Source organism: Macrobrachium rosenbergii, chromosome 11 (genome assembly GCF_040412425.1).
Source record: "Macrobrachium rosenbergii isolate ZJJX-2024 chromosome 11, ASM4041242v1, whole genome shotgun sequence".
In the NCBI taxonomy this organism is placed as follows: Eukaryota; Metazoa; Arthropoda; class Malacostraca; order Decapoda; family Palaemonidae; genus Macrobrachium; species Macrobrachium rosenbergii.
In genome coordinates this window covers 25,270,027-25,290,132 of record NC_089751.1, presented here as the reverse complement: position 1 = coordinate 25,290,132, position 20,106 = coordinate 25,270,027, and the positions used below count along the sequence as shown (strand labels likewise).

Below are 20,106 nucleotides of genomic sequence, written 5' to 3'. Positions count from 1 at the left end.
AGAATATGTTTATAACACTAAAAATAATGAATTATTTTTAACTTACTGCAAGTTTACCAATTAACTTGACTAAAAAAAATTAACAAATTTATTTGAAGTGAATCAGTGCAAAAGAGCCATCTACTGTGAGGGCTCTCCTTAAGATAGGCAAATAATTTCATACTGCTATCATGCTATAATGTGACCACCATCCCCCTGTCTTTCCAGTATTACATAAAAGAAATAGCCACCACCAAGAATGATAACATCCAAGCTAAATTTGGGTAAATGGCTATGTATGCTAGAATATAACTTATAAAATAAAATATTAACATTTACTAATTAAAATCAATATAACTTACCTGCAACCATACACAAAAATCTTTGACATATCCTTTGGCCACTGACAAACAGAAATAAATATATTTTCATATAAACTTTCCTGAAGATCTTGATCTCCAAACAACATCACCTCAGCAACTTTTCGCAAAGGTGCATATGGTACAAATACCCACCAATGCAACCTGTACCTGCAGAGTTCATTAAAAATTAATAATAAATTATAAAATTCAAAATAGCCATGTTCAAAATAAGAATAATAATTTACTGTAACCAAATGACCCGGCCAAAAAGGGTAGTCCATTTATGAACTAACATAAATTATTACATATACTATATACAAAGTCTTCTTTTAAAAGTTATGCTTTTTACATTGTTTCCAAAGCGTATATTCTCATATTGCTTTAGTATTATAAAAAATGTTTTGTTTTGGGAAGTATAAAAAATATTTTACTTAAATAGAAATTAATTTAGCTATTTTTTCATTAATATATGACGTTTGCAAGAACTGCGGCTGGCGTTTTTGGGGCATGTTTTTTTAGTAAAAAGTCTTAATTTTCTTGATTTCATCATTTTTCTGTTATATCTATTTTCGTGAGTAGTAATTTGTATTCTTTAATCTAAAATACATTCTCTCCAGTTTTATTTACGGTTGAGTTTCATCCAATTTGCTGATAATTTAATCTGCTTGAATATTGAGCTTTTATTTATCACGATGATCATGATTTTCACGATACTTTTATCTTTAAAAGGGAACCACTTTTAAAACAAATGTACATTTAAAAATATATAGTAACAAATAACAAAATACTGTAATTACATAATTTTTAAAAAATTTATTGTTTGGATACTACCTGTATTTGATAATTGTCTTTTCTTTATTAACCAACTTGTAGTTATTTTAACTAGGATGAGTGCTTAGCTACATCTTTGGGATGTTAGGCATAACTGGCATTCAAAATGCAAAAAACAATATAAAGAATAAATTTAATCTTAATATTTTTCATATCTAGTTGAGTCTAAACGGACTGTCTATAATCACCAGTTGCCCACCAGGTGGCATAAAATACTTACATTCATCAGAATTGTTCCTGACCACCCATTAAGATGTGTGGAGGCTGGATGAATTTCAATTTATTTGAATAACATTCTGGCATTCAAAATGCACAAAAGAATAAGTATATTAAAAAAAATCCTACCAAAAATTTACATTTAGGATGACTCCCACACTGAATGAGGATGGTGGGTTAGTGCAGACAAAGAAAACTGCTCTTAGCCAAGCCGGCCCTCATAAGTACTCCTGCCAGAAGGCAGATTTACAGCATGGTGTAGGGCCTCATAGAGAGAATTGTCAGAAGATCCTTACAGAGAAAATGGACTATCCCATACAGTCTTAGTGACCTCTGTGCTAAAGTCAAAAGCTCACAGTTGACAGTCCAAAAACTAAAAGATAACAAATATAACCCTATATACCAATGTGTACCTTCATGCTCCCTAAATTTGAAACCAGGATTTCTTAATCTAACAACTGTAAAGAAAAAATTACTCTCTATTTGGTTCAGGAGAAAATTGTCCTCACTGCAATGACAGGACTAAGGGTTTTACAATTATTATACAAAACTTTGAAACCTCACAAATAATGTTAGGTGAAAACTGAGTTAAACCTCCATTGACAACCTTCTCTAGTGAAAGGTTTTTAAGGAAATTAAAAGATGTCCTCACAGCAAGAGCGTTGTGAGGTTGCACCTTCATAATTGGTAAAAGATCAGTTCTCAGCCCTTTATGTGCTAACTTAATTAGACAATGCAGAAAAAATGACAGCCTTTTTTGACAGTGTTTGGTCTCCTAACACTTCAAAAATTCTTAACTATTCCTCTTAAAGGTTTAAGTCTGTCTAGGTAAGTTCTCAGAGTTCTACCTGGATAACAAAAAGCTTCCTCCTCACTGCCTCCTAAAGAGGTTAAACTAGGTACCACTACAAATCTGGGAAGGACATTTGTTTTTACACTGTTTTTAGCCCTAAACTTAAGAAGAAAAGATACAAGTGTCCCCATGGCACACATTATAGTGGGTTCTCGGTTTATGTCCGAGATCCGTTCCTACGGCAAGGACGTAACCTGATTTTGTCCGTAAGTTAGAATTTAAGCAGAAATAATGATGTAAATCAGTAAAAATAAAAAAATAAATAAAAGAGAAACAATTCCTGAGCATATACATACACATACAGTACAAGGGTAAACATTATCCTTTCATTTACTGTACAGTAAATAAAAGGAAACAATTCCTTATCTTTACTCCTGTGGTTGGCTTGCATGCTGGGCATTGCAAAGAGGGGTGAGACAGGCTTGACTAGGCTACTGGGTGGAGGAAGGTGCTGGAGATACTGGGGCATGTGAGTCTAGAAAGGGAGAACCTGCAGAAGGTGCTGGAGATACTGGGGCAGGGTCATCTAGTTCTGCAGAACCTGCTAGAGATACCACTGGGGCAGCTGAGTATGGAGAGACATGTGAGACACAGGGTACTGGATCTCTTGCAGGCCTCTCTACCTTTTTTAAAAAGTGTTCCAGGCTAAGCTGAAAGGATACCTTCCTCTTCTCCTTCCTAATCTCCAGTCAACACCACAGGGAATCCATGCCCCTCTGGCAACTTTAGTGTACCTGTCGGTGTTGGGGTCCTGAGCCTCAAACTTTGCCAATCCATCCTCCATCTGGGCAAAACCATCTGCTAACTCCTTGGCTGTAAATCTCTTGGGCTCTGGGGTTGGTGTTTCTTCACCTTCTTCAACCAATTACTTTTCTAGTTGAATGAGGTCCTCAGATAATTCTTCTCCACGAGATGCCAGCAGCTCTGTGGCATCATCAGCCTCCACCTCCAAACCAGGCTGCTTGCTCAGTTCAACAAGATTCTTGGCAAAAGCCTCAATTGACTCCTCAAAGCCACAGAAATCATACACAAATTGGGAACACAATTATTTCAATGACACCTTGGTCCATAGGCTGTAAAAGGGAAGTGGTATTAGGTGGAAGGAAAACCACCTTGACATTAGGATGAAAGTCATCCAAATGGGCAGGGTGACAAAGGCATTGTCCAGCACTAGCAACACCTTAAAGGGCAGCCCCTTTTTTTTAGCACAGCACTCCTTCACTTCTGGTACAAAATAGTTGGTGAACCAGTCCTCAAATATCTGAAGTGTCAACCCAAGCCTTCTTGTTGGATTTCCAGATGACAGGTAGTTGACCATTCTAAACGCCCTTCAGTGCCCTTGGTTTCTCTGCTAGATACACCAACATAGGCTTTAGCTTGAAATCAGCAGCAGCATATCCCTCAAGAAGCAAAGTCAGTCTCTCCTTGCTGGCTCTGTGGCCTGGTCCTGTGTTCTCTGAAGTAGCTAATACTGACAGACTTTCGTATCTCCGCTTCTTTCTTCTTTATATATCTCACTGTGCTCTCATTAACATTAAAATGGCAGCCAACCGCAGCAAAAACTTTTGCCCTCCTTTTTAACATGTCAGTTTCATAACAGTCTTCTTTCTTTTTAAACCTTTGCCAGAAGTCTTAGAAGGAGCAGGGCGTTTTTAGGAGGCATTTTTGTGAGTTGGTCGTGAATGTTCAGCCAATGATAAGTGAACAGAACTTGAGCACTAAGGAAAATTAATGGCTCTGGATTCTCTTTGCAGATGACAGAGTTTCATAAGTGTCCAGCATCTCAAGTTCTTTATGTTTTCTTTCTTTTAAGAAAACTCTATTTTTGCTGTGTTTACATTAATATATTACCTGTAATATTTGAAAAAGTAAATCTTTTTTCATCATACAAAATGTACTTACAGTAGTATGAAGTATGTACAGTCACTCAAAAAAAGTTTTGCAACATGTTCCAGAAGTTCACCTAACAGTAATTTGTTCTTTTTTACAGGAAATGTAATTTTCTTATTTGACTTTGTTATTAAGTTGGTTAACAATATAAAAAGAATGGTGAGTGAAAAATTCATAGTCATTTTGAAAAATTTCACTTCAGATGATTGGGCAAAAGAGTCAAAGAAGAAACTATATTTCGAACAGATAAAAAGCTTATTGACTAATAAAGTAATATTGAATAATCATCAATGAAATTATATATAAATAAAGAAAAGGAATTCAAATTATTGTTGAATGTAACGTCGTATGTTCTGGATTGGAAAATTAAACTAAACTGTCTAGCCACTTGCAGATGCACCACAATCATTACCCATAAGACTAATGTCTCTATTGTAGATATTGCTCGGCAGCTTAGCGTAAATAAAACAACCACTGGAATAAAACCTGAGGAAATATGATAAATTCATTGTAAAAAGTCCAGACATCATTATTGCACTGTTTTCTTCACTGAAAGAGCTCCGCTTAACTGTTTGACAAGCCGGTGTTGCCATAAAGAGAGAACATTACACTTTCCCTTCATGTTGCTGCTCAAACCATCCGTAACAGGCTACATGAGAGACCAAATATTATTTCATCATACTCCTGCCAAGAAAAACATTAGCGAAACACAAAGAATAGGCTAGGGTGAAATAATCCAGTTTTGCTGTGTTCTCCACTAGTCATTCTTCACTGCTATTACAGCATTATTAACTAAATTAATGTTGAACTTGCTAATTTTAAATTAGAAACTTAGATAATAAATCAAAAATTTTTTGGTTAATCAAGAGGCATCAAAATGATACTTACAATGAAAGAAATGAGAAATTCATGAATATATACTAGTATATATATATATATAATATATATATATATATATATATATATATATATATATATATATATATGCAGACATGTGTGTGTATGTGTAACCTGATTATATTCTGTTGGCGTGAAATCTGTTAGTCTAGTTCAGTATATTTTATATTTAGTTCACAGGTATACATATTAGTCATTCAAAAAATTTGATTAATAATAATGCAACAAATCTTTACTATTTGTTCATGTTAATAAGACTAATAGTTCAACTTATCCTAAAACACTTTTTGATTGTAATATTGGAGATGAAAATCATAAGAACAGCGATGACAAGTATTAAGTAACATCCTTTAATTAAGTAAAATATGACAACAGTACAGAAAAAGTCCTGTTTAGGGAAATTATTTCTCGGACCCACCACTATAGTGTTCAGTTGTTTCACGCTTACAATAGTGCCAGATGTCGCTATTATAAGCTGTTGTCCAAAAACTTTTGAAGTATGTTGCAAAACTTTTTTGAGTGATTGTACATGAAAATGCTACTGAACCGCAGACATAAACATAACCTGCTATTCCTGTTGTCATAGCGATTTTAGATATGCTCTACATACTACCTGTAGTAACATCCTAAAACACTTTTTGTATGTAATATTTAAAAATGACAACAAAACATTTAATAAAATACAACAGAATATCAATGTTAGTATCTGTATTGCAGAATCATTGCTATCTCAGTAGCGGCAAATTATTAGCAAATTTGTGTTTCATTGCTATTTTGTTTGTGTTTTACAGTACAGTACTATGGACTAAGAATATTTTTTGAAATCGTGCATTAAGACGTCCTCTAAATGCTCTGCTTCTTCTAAGGCCTCTGGCAAATAGCCTACAATTAATGACTGATGAGAAGAAAATAGACATGATTGTTATGTTAAGAGAGGGCAAAAGTCACGGAAAAGTCACGGAGAAGTAGCAGCCCATTACGGCATGACATTAATTGCAGTCACCTGCATTGAGCATGAACAAGGTAAAATACTCATGCAGCCCTATCATACCACCTTCGTTGCCATGAGGTAAAATATTCATGCAGCCCTATTGTATCACCTTCGTTGCCATGTTCAAATACCTTAACATGACAGCACCTCCTGTCATTCATCGTACTGCACAGCTAATTCATCATCATCATCATCTACAGTATACTGTAATCAACATTCATCACCAGTTACTACCCGTATGATTTAACTTTATTATTTATATTATTACAGGTACCCAGTGTAGTATTACATATTATTATTTAATTTCTATTACTATTATATGTACTGTAGTATTATTATTAATTTACATTGTTATTTAATGTTATTTTACAATAAATATGAAAATATAGAATATTGCTATACAAAAAGAAAAAGACAAAAAATCTGCATCCGCAAATAGGCAGGTTCCCCATGAATATTTTTAGAGATATGTTCCACAGAAAAACCTGCAAATACGTGAGTTTCCCAAGAAATAAATTTTAGATAGGTTCCACAGAAAAACACGCAAACGGGTGAGTCTGCGAATTGTCAGAACGCAAATACGGGGGGTTTACTGTACTTCAATATTATATGGAAACTAAGTATAAGATTTAATACAACAGATAAAAGAAAGTAATAATTTAATCAGGGAATAACTTATTTAGGAAATATAAAAAAAAATTCCTACACAAAATACACTTACACAGGGAATTATAAAAAAAAACAATTCATCATTTAACCATACTTATCAGTATAAATTGTAAGACGCAATGGTAACTGGGCAAGTTAAGAATGCTAAACAATCCAATGCTAACATAGCCCAAGTAAAGACGTATTTCAAAAGAAGAAACCTGCTAGTGTGCATTTACAATTTTACTATTTGCTCAAGCAGTGCGAACTTCGCCTGCTGGATACTTTTCTTTCCTCTCTCTCTCTCTCTCTCTCTTCCAATTCTTTTATCCATTCACATAAGCATTCAACATATCTCTGAAGTGTACATGCACTGTCTTCACTGAAAGAACAGGCTGACATAGGAATAATTAATTAAAATAAAACAAATAAAAAGAAACACCTCTGTCCCACAGATAGGTGAGGATAAGTTAAGATTAATCAGTTATAGAAAAGTGTCAGTCACGAGTGGGGTCTTTTATCCAGATCTAAGCATAAAAATTAGCCTTCCTCCCTCTGCATGAAAAGGAAGTAGCACAGCTGGTACTAGGAACTAGTCACTCACAAGGGCCAAAAGCAACCAAAATTAATTTTCCTTTACCACAGTGTCACTAATCTGAGGCACTGTCACAAACTGAATAGCTTACCTATCTCTTTCTTCTTGCCTTCCCTTTTTCTCCTACTTATTAGTTACACTCTGCTTGGGCAGTGTGCATTTTCCCCTCAGTACAATTAGTTGTAATAAAGTAAAGTGTGATTCCTAGAACGCACTGGTACCATAGTGCCACCAAAGAGGGAGAGAGAAAAAAAAAGTCCTTTTGTGACTACATAAGCTACACCTGTACCTAGAGATAAAGACTGCCATCAGTGTGACCTTTGCACGGCACACTCAGACACAGTGCCACCTTACTGAAACGGTGCCAAACCACTGAAGTGTCATCCAAATCTGAGGGACACTTCCTCACTTCCTAAGTACGTCCAGTCAACCCAAATAAAACCATGGCTACAGACAATTACAGAGCCTTCATGGATCTAGGGAAGGAATCAGGTCTCATGGGACCAGAACTCACTAAGTGGGTCAAGGAACAGCTGGATGACTTGGCCAAGCAAGAGAAGGAAGAAAGGTTGGAATGGCAGAATTATGAAGCTGAACAGAGGAGGCTGGGAGATGCAATAGAAGAACGGAGAAGACAGCATGAATTACCCTCAAGGAACGCGAGCAAGCTCTCAAAGAAAGTGAGCTGGCTCTCAAAGAAAAGGAGATCGAGCTGGAGAAGGCAAGCCTCCAACCCTGAACCAACTGCACCAAATACTCTAATCTCAAGTATTAATTCCCTAGTCCCCAAGTGGACTGAGGTAGAGCCAGAAGCATGGTTGGAGGAAACAGAGTCACTCTTTGAGAACTACAACAACACCAAGACAGAGAGGGCCTTAGTGCTTGCCAAGACATGGAAGGAAAAGCTAAGGCAGCCCTCTGCTCACTGGAGAAGAGTCAGAGAGGCGACATGGTAGAGGTTCGTAGGGTCATAACGAAGGCCTACAAAATAACCCCGGAGAAATGGAGACAGCGTTTCCGAGGTCTTGCCAAGGAAGTCGGCTGGTCCTGGACTGAATGGGCCTGTCGCAAGACCCAGTCTGGTACCCTCTGGTTCGCCTCCGTCTTGCACTATCTTCGAGGACCTATTAAATCCGACCATGCTGGAGGATTTTTCCAATGTGTGCCTGGGCCCCTTGCTGTGTATCTCAATGATAAGCAGCCCATCATACTTATGGAAGCCTACCGTATGGCTGATTCATGGGAAACCTAAAGCCAGTCCCACAGCACATCTCAGCGGCACATAGTGCCAGCTGGGTACCTCTCAGGTTCGACTCGCCCGAAGAACGGACTGCCTAGCAAGCCTACATGCACCCACTGTAAGAAGTTACGGCACACTGAAGCTGATCGCCGCTACAAGTTGGGCAACAATAAGCAGCCTTCTACTAACAACCAGAACTCCGCTCCCTCTACGTCCACTCAACCCTCTCCACCAACAATCACCGCAGCAAGTCACCGAGCCCCCACAAAAAAGCCCTTGCTGATCATGTGGTGCTGCCAGCAACTATAGTGCTGGACATCCAGCCTGCCAAATCATGTCCCAGCCACCAAGTTTGTCAACCTGATTAGCAACTCATTCTCCTCAGCCGGGCCGCAGAAGATTCTTCACCCCAAGAGGCTGGATACACAGTTGGGTGGCACCCCTTAATGGCTCTAGCCTGCCTGTGGCCCTTCCAGTCATGGTAGACACTGCAGCAGACGTTAGCCTAATTTCCAGGGCCCAAGTGCCAGCCAGTGCCAAGGTTGACGAGCAAACACGGTGGGAAACTTGGTGGGAGATGGCATGGATAGAGGGCCACACCACAACCGTTCCCACAGTCAAGCTCCAAGTCACGACACCTTGGGGCACGCTACCTCACCGCCTTGGCGTGGTGGGTGGAATTCGGCCAGGAGTTGATTCCCTGTTGGGTTGGGACCTCCTCTAGGGAAGCCCTACCCCAACGCCACTTTGCAGCCACGCTACCTCCTCCATGGAGGCCCCGACTGTAGGATCACCGTATCAAGGTACAGACACTTTGACTGGCGTGCCACCCCAAGAAGAAGAACCAACCACCTTCCGCCCACCGAAGTGTTCAGCGGAAGGGGCAAACACAAAACAATTCTAGGCCTAGTCCTCCCTCTCCATGAAAGGACGGCCAGCAACGAGGTCCTCCCTCTCCCCGAAGGGACATTCCAGAGATGCAGTACTGCTGTAGAGAATGCAAGGTGACAGGCCACTCCACTAATTGGGAGGGCTGCCCAAATAAGCAACGCCCAGCGGACGCTCCAACTCAAGACACCCCAAGAGCCTCTGACCTCCAGCTGGGACAGGAATCTCTGTCTCAACCCAACTCAAGCCATCCACGAGGTATTGCACCTCCGGACCCCTCGTCAGCATGCCTGACCCTTAATTGCTGCCAGTGCCACTTGCGAGCGCTGAGTCATTCTACAGATACTTGACGATGAGGACTGTTAGTCCTGGAAAGCTTGTTACTTTTCCTGAATAAATATCTTACTAGATACCATCCAGTTTTAATGAGGTCCTGTTAGTAATTTTATATATATCTTTCGTTAACACGTACAGGAAACCAAAAAAGAGTTGCAGCTCTTTTTAGAGTGTCTAAAATTACGTAAAAAAATTAAACAAACACTTTTGCAGGGTAAAAAATTAAACACTTTTGCAGGGTTTCTCGAGGATTTGCAAATGTTAGCGTGTCTGTGAAAAACTTGTGTATGACAATTAGTTAGGTTCCAATAAAAAGTTTGTATGTCTGTATACAATATATATACAGTATTTATATATATATACATATATATATATATGTTAACCTCTTGGGTCAAAGAGCAGTCTTTATATTGAAGTATCTGTTTTAAGAACAGAATTTTAGCATCTCACCTTTCTTGAGATGTTACTGGCAGTTGTGGCCTTACCTTGGGTCAGCAGAACCCTTCTCTTTTTGTCATAAGCTTTTCTCTAAACCTATCAGCCTGCATTTTGACTGCTAAAAAAGTAGACCATGAAAACCACACTATAGTTTCATCAATTCTGCTAAACTATATAAAAATTTACTTTACACACTAACCTGTGCATCATTTGCAGTGTATGGTCATCCGTATCACAAGAATGAGTGTATGACAAAACAAACTGACCACACTTAGTAAACCCCAGGAAAATATGTCTGGAAAAGTAATAACACAGTTACTGTTGCAATTCTAAATGTGGTTATAGATTATCAAAAGCTGAAAACCTAAAATCTAAGTATATTTTACTCACAATATTTTATTATTTTGACACAATACATATGGCTTCAATAATAGTATCTAAACTAACTTTGATAATATCTAAAACTTTAAAACAACTATATAAAATTTGTTGAAGTATACAACATTTGTCTTCTAAATTATTATTATTATTATTATTTATTAATTATTATTGTATTATTAATTATTATTATTATATTAATTACTATATTATCAATTATCACTATTATTTTTATATATTAGTACTACTACTACTACTACTATTCAGAAGACAAACCCCATTCATATGGAACAAGCCTACAAGGGCCACTGATTTGATATTCAAGCCTCCAAAGAATATGGTGTTCATTTGAAAGAAGAAACAGAATGCAATGGGAAATACAGAAAGAGATCAACTATTAAGAAATAGAAAATAAATTAACAAATTAATAAACAGATAAAAATGGAAGTAAATAATAAAATACAAGGAGACTTGCTGTAGGGTAGTACTGCATTGTGTCTTCATTTGAATTTTTAGGTTCCGACTGCACATAATCGTCAGAGAGGCTGTTCCACAGTCCAACGGTGTGAGGAAAAAAGGACCTCTGGAACTGAGAAGTTTGACAGAGGCACACTTACTGCATACTGGTGCTGTTTTTCAGCAAGTCTGGTCACTTTTGGCAGGAAAAGACGATTAGGGATCAGTTGTGAATATGAAAGATCTCTATTAAAATACAACTTACGAAAACTGGACATGCAAGAGACCATCCACTGACGGTCCAAGTCCAAATCATAACTGTTAATGTTATGAAACAGAAACCTGCCATCATGAACCACTCTATCTAAAAGATATAAATCTCTGGCAATGGCAGGCATCCACACCAGGGAACAGTCTTCTAGTAAAGGAGGGGCAATGAGCTAAAACAGGTTGCACGGATTTTATGTTATAAATATATGAGGCCTTATACACAATGCCTAAAGTAAATTGTATTTTTCTAACTATACAAACCTGAGGTCCTTTACATTAGAATTACTTTCAGCGGAGCTTGAAACAGCCGTTGAACTTTCAAACAAGGTGGTTAAAGCAGTTAACTACCGTCAGGGAGACAGGAGTACCGCCTGCCTGGATGTAAACATTCCAATTTGCCTTTCAGCCCAGGTTTCAGATTGAGGGGTGGCATGAGGTGGGCATGAAATGCAATGTAAAGGATCTCAGGTTTGTATAGTTAGGAAAAATACAATTTACTTTAAAAAAATGTGATTTGTTCTGACAAGATATACAAACCCTCAGTCTTTTACATTAGGAAGACTCACTGGTTGGAGGGAGGAATCTGAGTGAGTCTCTATGAACTGACTGGAGTTCACCACACCTTGTGCTCCCTTCCTGGTTGATAGAGCGAGGAAGGGAAAACTGCCTTTGACAAAATGATCGGGTTGTGAGAAACATGAGATCAATTGTCAGACTTCTCGGTCCCTTTGCATGAAACAGGAAGTGTCAGTTCATGCAAAGTAGGCTAGGAAGAACTGAACTTGGAGTCAGTGACATTAAGGCAATCAAAAGCATTGGGTTTTTCTTATTGTCATGGTCTCCTTCCCCCCCCTTGCAAGGGGAAGGAGTGGGGTTGCTTCTATAATCCTGAATGGAAATAGAATGGAAGCTCTAGTTGAGTGCTTACCTGCATCGACCGCCAGATCCAGCATGTAACGGCACGTCCGCTCCCTGCCCATGGGAAGAGAGCCAAGATGAGGAGAAGGAAGAGAGGTCAGTCACTCTACATTCATTCTCCCAATCACAACTACATCTTAGACGAGATGCAATCTGTCCTGTTAGAGGAGCCGGGTAAGCTACACAACTTGCTGAGCAGCCACCACAGGACCCAAGGAGAAAGTGTCCGAGGACTTGTATGCAACATCCCGAAGGTAGAAGGAAGTAAAGGTGGTCTGGTGGGACCAAACGCCTGCCTTCAAAACCTGTGGGACCGACAGGTTCTTCCGGAATGCGAGGGACGGACCAATGCTGCAGACTTTGTGAGCTCTTGGATGAATGGTACCGGTTTCGTCTTCTCCAGCAGCAGAATACGCTCTCCGTATCGTCCCACGAAGCCAGAAAGAGATCGTGTTCTTGGACACTTCTTTCTTGGTCGAGCCAGTACTAGCGAAGAGTCACTGACACTCAAGCCGGAGATGACGAGTCCTTTTCAGATAGCGCCGCAGCACTCTAACAGGAAACAGTAGCATCTCGTCTGGTTCATTACCAACGAAGTACTCTAAGGAGGGGTTCGTGAAAGACTTGAACCGAGTGTCAGGGACCAAAGGATTCTGAGTCTTTGCCACGAAAACTGGCATGTAATTGAGCGTAACTGATCCCCATCCCCTCGAGTGTTTAACATCAAAGGAAAGTCCGTGAAGTTCGCCAACTCTCTTCACTGATGCCAGGGCCAGCAAGAGGATGGTCTTGAGGGTCAGATCCCTGGGTGGGCAAGACCTTTCAAAGCTTCTCATCAGTAGGAAAATCTCAAAGGAAGAAGAGATATCTACTCCTTTCATCTGCAAGACTAGGCCGCATGCAGCCCGATAGCCTTTTACAGCTGAAACAAAGAGAAGCTTCTCTCTGCGAAGGAAGATGAGGAAGTCCGTGATCTGCTGAACAGTAGCTCTGACCGGAGAGGTACCCCGTCCATGACACGAACCACAGAACACGGACCATTTTCCCTGGTATACCGCTGCAGAGGATCATCTGAGGTACCCAGCCATCTCCGTTGCTATGCGATGCGTAAAGCCTCTTCCTCGCAGGAGATGGTGGATAACCTCCAGTCGTGAAGACACAGGGACTGCACTGCCAGGTGATGCTGCTCTACGTGGGGTTGACACAACAGGTTGGGCCAAGGGATAATCTTTCTCGGCGCCTAGGAAAGGAGGGCTAGCAGGTCGGGATACCAAATGGCCGGTGCCACCAGAATCATTCTGAGATTCGGAGTGATCATCAGAACGGAGGAAAGGCGTAGACGTCGAAGTTGTCCTACAGGTGCTGGAACGCGTCCTCCGCAGCAGCCCATGGGTCCGGCATGACTGAACAGAAGACCTGGAGTTTTCTGTTATGCCGGTTGGTGAACAGATCGATGACTGGACACCTCAATAGGTCAAACAGCCTTTCCGCGACTTCTGGGTGAAGGGATCATTCTGTTCCGATCACCTAATTCTGGCGACTGAGCTCATCTGACACAACATTCCTCTTGCCTGGAACTGGCTGACAACTCTACCGAGTGAGCTACGGCCCACTCATGCACCTGCATCACCAACTGGTGGAGCGGGAAGGATACCAGACCCCCCTGCTTGTTGACATATGCCACTACCGTGGTATTGTTGCTCATCAGTACCACGGAGTGTCCCATCACTTGATCCCGGAACTCTTGGAGAGCCAGAAAGGCTGCCTTGAGTTCCAGGACGTTGATGTGAAGGTGTTTGTCGTCTCAGTGCCACACTCCCCAAGTCAGCAACTCCTCCAGATGTGCACCCCATTCCTCGGTCGATGCGTCTCAGAACAGCAGCATGTCTGGAGGGAAAGTATGTATGGATACTCCTATTAAGAGGTTCCTGTCATCCATCCACCAGTGAAGGTCCTCTCTCACCTCCTCGGAAAGGATGAGAAAGGACTGGGACCAATACTCCTTTAGCCTCCATTGTAGAGACCATAGGTGAAGACGCCCATGAGAGATCAGCTTCTCCAGCAACGACAGGTGGCCAATGACGACTTGCCATTGCCGAGCTGGCTGTTCCTGTCGAGACAGGAACAGTCGTGCTGCCCTCCTGAACTTGCTGATACGAGAGTCCGAGGGAAAGACTTTCGCTGCTACCATATCTATCAGCAAGCCCAGGTACTTTATCCTCTGCTTGGGGTTGAGATCTGACTTCTCTTGGTTTACCATGATCCCAAGCTTGCGGCAAAGCCTGAGGAGCCGATCCCTGTCCTGTAGAAACTGCGAGCGGGAGCTCGCCAGGACCAGCCAGTCGTCGAGATACCTCAGTAGACATATCCTGTGCGAATGGGCCCAAGCTGACACTAGAGAGAACACTCTCGCGAACACCTGGGGAGCAGTCGAGAGCCCGAAGCAGAATGCCCTGAATTGGAAGACCGTCTCCCCGAGGATAAAGCGGAGGTACTTGTGAGAGAACAAATGAATGGGTATTTGGAAATGCGCATCCTTCAAGTCCACTGTAAGCACGAAGTCGTTCTCCCTGATGGAGGAGAGCATGGATCGTGCCATCTCCATCGTGAACCAAGTCTGGCGAATTGGTTCAGGGGAGAGAAGTCTATGACTGGTCTCCAACCCCCTGTGGCTTTCTCTACGAGAAAAGAACGGCTGTAAAAACCTGGGGACCAAACCGACACGACTTCCACAGCATCCTTGCTCAGCATGGCTTGCACTTCTTGCTTTAGTGCTGTATCCTTCAGTGATCCTTGTACGTAGGTGCGAGATGGACCGGAGAGTTGGTGAGGGGTGCCAAGACTCAAAGGGTAGTAGATATCCCTCCGGAAGGACATCCACTATCCAGGTCCCAGCTCCATATCGCTGCCATGTTGCCCAATGGCACGACAGGCAACCCCCCACCTTCGGCAAGTCGGGGGGAACGCCACCCCTAGCATTTCCCCTTCTTCTTCTTCCCCTTGCCCCCTTTACCGGATTGGAAAGCGGGCTGAAAGGGGCAGGAAGACCCACCCTTTCCAGAGGAAGAAGGCTGGGTGTTCCCATGGGGATCCCTTCGAAGACTGGGACTTCTAGGGGCTCGGGAAGACGTAGCCTGACCTGAGGGCCTGGCTGCAGTGGAACACGAAGACCCAGAGGTTTTGGCCACTGCCTGGAGAACAAGGCGGTCGCTGTCATCAGCCTGAAGCTTGTCCACCACAGCCATGGTCCGTTCCGCAGGGTCATTGCCGACTCGGGCCCCACGGACCTGGAGAAGCGAGAAAGAACGCCATTTCGCCTCTTCAGGACTAGGTTGGCCCACAGGTTTGCCATCTGGTGGGCGAGGTAGGAGATGGCTCTACCTCCAGACTGGTACAGTCTCCCAGAAGCGGAGTCTTCCCCAGGTACAATAGCACCCGAGGAAGCAGCCACTTTGGATACTATGAATGACCACAGATCCAACCAGGAGACTGCCTGAAAAGCTGCCATGGTGGTGGCTTCCAGGGTTGCTGCCTCTTGCTGTGAGAGAAATACTCTCTGCAGTAAATTGCTGCAACGAGAGACCCGGGCCTAGACGAACCAGGTCCTGGTCAACCTGCTTAGGCAGCAATGCCCTCTCCGAGAGCGTATAGAAGCGCTTCTGACGAGGCAGAGGAGGTGGAAGCAGCTTGTCCGAGTGGTTTAATCGCAGGGAATTGTCTTGCACTGACACAAGACCATTCACTTGATCGAGGACCCCCCCTCGGCAAGTGTGGACCATGGCAGCCCCCTTTTTCGGTCCCCAAAAGATTCGAGGCACGAAGGACGATCCATAGAGGAGGCTGTGGTCCCTTCCCTGAGGTCACTGTGCTGACAAATCAGTGCAATTACCTCAGCAAAAGTCCCCTGTATCTCAGGGGTGTCCACATCCTGGGGAAGAGGACCTGCGAGTCCTTCCAGGGTGCGGTCCTCCCAATCTACTCTCCTCGCAGGAGGGAGAACCTTGGCAGACCCGTGATCCTTCCTGTACCAAGCGGACGTACGACCTGGCCGATCCGAGGGCCGAGCCAGGCACATACACCCCCAAGGTAGAACTCTGGGAAGACGACTCGCTGGAGTTCTTCCTGTCCGACTCGCGCCCCTGGGAGGAACCCAGGAGGTTGAGGGGATAGGCAAGAAGGATCAGGCGCCCCCACCGGTCTTGCTGGCAGAGCCAGCAGGAGCAGCGGGCTGGGAATGGTCACCAACCCGCGGTGGTGACAGCAACCCAGGTTGAGGAGAACGCTTTTGCCTTGGTGAAGCATTCTCCCGAGGAGAGCAGAGCGGCCCATGCGAGTTGAGCCACGCACTCGGCTCCCCTGAGCCAGGCTGGCACCGCGAACACAGCCAGGGACTGGGAGGAGTCGAGCGCGCGGCTGGCTGGCGAGAACTTGCACTGTCCTCTAGATGTGCCCCAGTCTTCTTTGAGGTTGAAACCTCTCGGGAAGACTGAGCAGGGGACCTCTTCTCTGTCTTGCCAGGTGTCCGGACCCGAGGGACCGGCACACCTTCCCGGGAACCTTGCTTGGCACTCGAAGAAGTGCTAGCAGGAAGAGTCAGAGCACCTGCTTGCCCGGACTCTTTCTCCCATCCTGTGCCCTAGTCGGTACGGAGAGAGGTTTCTCCGATACCAGACCGGGGTACCAGGGTCTCTAAAGAGACCCGGGTACTCGGCGTGGCTCGCGAACGAATGTCCAACACAGATACGCTGGGCTTGGAAGCGGGCTTCTTTGGCACAGCAGAAGGAGTGCAAACCGTGGTTTGCACGCCCTCAGCTCTCGATGCGACTGACCAGGGGTCAACAAATCAGTTCCCTGGCCTGTGAACTGGGAAGAGCCAACGAGAGATCCCATTGCCTTCCCTGTGGAAGGAGGCAGTCCCTTAGAAGTCTTGGGGCGAGACTTCTTAGTTGGGGGCAGGAGAGACAGGTGTCTTCTTCTTTGGCTGGTGAGCCTCAAAAGAAGAAGAGGTAGCAGACGATGAGGAAGATGAAGACAACAACACCTTCCAAGACCTCTTCTTCGACTTCTTCATCATTTTCAGGATGGTGGTCTGGTTCCCTATCCAGGAGGGAGCAGCAGAAGACACAGGTGCAGCCACGGTAGCCAGGGAAGCGGGAGCAACCCGGGTAGCGGAGATGTTGGTGCTTGGGTCAGCAGCTACCGGGGCAGGTGGAACAGTGCGGGAGCCAGGAAAGCCAGAAGACGGTGCATGGATCGAGGGCACAGGCGAGCATGAGCACGAGCCAGGCCGGGCCGAGAATCAGAATAACCAGGAGCCGGAACCAGAGTCGGGAATGAGCGAGGGTTGGCAACAGCAGGAGCAGGCACGGAGATGTACAGCACCGATGACGTGACCATTCTTGAGGGGCCAGGCAGAGAAAATGGGGCCAGGAAGCCTGGAGGCAGCAGCATGGCATGGAGCATGGCATGAGTGGCAGACACCTGGGTGCCCAGGTGCGAGGCCACCGCCACAGGCAGCTTGCCAAATGATGTCATGGTGATGGTAGACTTGGTGGATGTGGTGGCTGCGTGAGTCGTCACCGAAGTGCCGGACAGATGATATACCAGGCCCTCCCACAATGGAACGCCAGGAAGACCCAGGTACAGCCAGGTAGAAGTGAGGTCAGATACCTGGCCAATGATAGATGTTTCCAACCCCAAACCTGAAGAAAAGGTCAGGTCAAAAACGGAAGCCTCTACTCGCTCTGGGGGAAAATTCACCCCTGGAGTGAGGAGAGGCCCCAGAGATGAAGTCCTGATCGTCCGCTCCCCTGTGGCCTTCCACACCCGACGAAACGAAGGAGGGGGAGTCCTCACCCGAGGGAGAGGCAGCACGAAGGGGGAGCTTGCCGGGAGGAAGAAACGACCCCGATAGGTTAGCCACCAAGGGAGTCGTCGGGGGCATATCCTGAGACGTCACCTTGTGGGCTTCCTTCGGTACTGTCTCCTCCCCTCAAACTTTGCCTACTGCTTGGCAGACCACGAACAACACTCAGTACAAGGAGAATTGCGAGAACACACACGTCCTCTGCAGGTGGGGCAAAGGGCGTGTGGGTCCATATCTACACTTGAACGAAAAGTATTACACTTCTTCCCTCCCACACCAGGACATACACGCTCGGGGATGGAGGGCTTACAGGGTTTGTCAACGTTCATATTGCTAGCAGCAAGGAAAAACAAGAAAGATTCCACCAGGAAAACAGCTCAACGGCGGTCAGGGCAAAGAGCGAGAAAACACTTCTGCAGCGCATGACGGCCGAAAGCAAAGCAGATTGGAATGTTTACCTCTGGGCAGGCGGTACCCCGCCTCCTGGACAGTAGTTAACTGTCTAACCAATGTGTTCGAAAGTTCAACAGCCATTTCCAGCTCCGCTGAAAGTAATTCCTAATGTAAAGGACTGACAGTTTGTATATTGTGTCAGAACAAATGTTTTTGTTTTACTGGAGTTCAGCCTCAAGCCCCACTGACTAGGCCATTTACCAATCCGTTCCATGTTGCAATTGACACTAAGGGCAGCTTCATTTATCATAATTGGAGACTTAATCCTTAAATGCCTGCAACAGTTGCACCACTGGCATGCTGAACAATATATAACTTGTACACTTGTCTCACGATTATCCGCAGTAATAGAGCCCAGGCCCTATTGGATAACGACGTAATCCAGATAAGTGAAGGTGAAAAACATTAACTCTGCACCCTTACTTCTCAACACTGCACAACTATAAATACTCAGTATGCTGAAAAACAACAACTATCACACTTTAAACCGAAAACTTTCAGCAACAGGCAATTATCTACATTTTCTCATGTTTTTAACAAAATATACTGCATAAATAGACCTCGGAAAAAAGCAAACTCTTTCTTTTCCTCTCTCTTGTAAGCGACACACAGTTTGGTAGGTAGGTAGCCTTCCCGTGTTTACCCCCACCCTACTGTGATTTTATCACCATTAATGTATTTTTATACAGCAACTTTGTCATCAGTTATCATCATATTGTATTACCCTACATGAGATGCAAAATATGCTTAAGTCAACTATTGGCCTAGGTTGAGTGTTACGTTTACAATAGCCATTTGCATATGTAAAATAAGCTATTACAGCTATATTTAAGATAAAGGTAATGAAACTGACATTTTACTTATTTGATCTAATTGTACTGTGTTATCATCAGGTTAAATCATCATAACTGAAAATATTTCATTATCTGCCATAGGCTAATGTTTAGTCCCAAAATCAGCTGATGGAGCCTATTAACAAAATAATTAGGATAATTAGTTGCTAAAAGAAATGGACTGTAGTAAAATTATTTCTATTTTTGTACATAAAACAAATGTGAAGTTGGTATATGCACAAAGGTAAAAAGGTAAGCAAACTTATGTTAAACTTAAATCCTTCAAAACTGGTAAACAGCTGTTTCCCGACTCTGTTGTTTGTGTCTGTACTCGATGTTGTTTATGTCAGTTCTTTGGTGATAAGTGGTGCTCATACAATAGTATGTGGTCGTTAATTATAAGATGGTTTAAATTGTTACTTAAGCCATAAGTCTGAAAATCTTGTTTGAAAGCCTATCCTAGTACAATCTACTGAAAATGAAGTCTGCACTACAAGCAAAGCCTAGTACATTAATCCCTCAATTATTCGGATCACCTTTATCCAAAACTCAACATTATCCAACACACCCAGACCAGGAAACAAAGCCCCCAAGATATGATATACTGTACTATATATATTTTTAAAATTTGAAATAACTGACCTCCAATGGTTGGCAATGCTATGCAGCCTCAAGAAAACTTTGGTAACACTGCCTACATTCAGACAAACTGGGAAAGGGGTTTTGTGGGGGTGGGGGAGGCCTCGAGAAGTTTCCATGGTTTGGGGG

General features: G+C 43.4%; 1 protein-coding gene across 3 annotated transcripts in view; it reads right to left on the bottom strand.

Annotated features, from left to right (window-relative positions):
- Window positions 1-20,106, bottom strand: part of LOC136843254 (uncharacterized) — a 189,127-nt gene that overhangs the window by 146,322 nt on the left and 22,699 nt on the right. For all 3 annotated transcript variants that reach the window (XM_067111374.1, XM_067111375.1, XM_067111376.1), the window contains exons 3-4: window positions 10,364-10,459; window positions 342-509 (exon numbers count right to left, since the gene is read on the bottom strand). In XM_067111374.1, coding sequence (XP_066967475.1) covers window positions 342-509; window positions 10,364-10,459 — 264 coding nt within the window. The remainder of the gene's footprint in view (window positions 1-341; window positions 510-10,363; window positions 10,460-20,106) is intronic.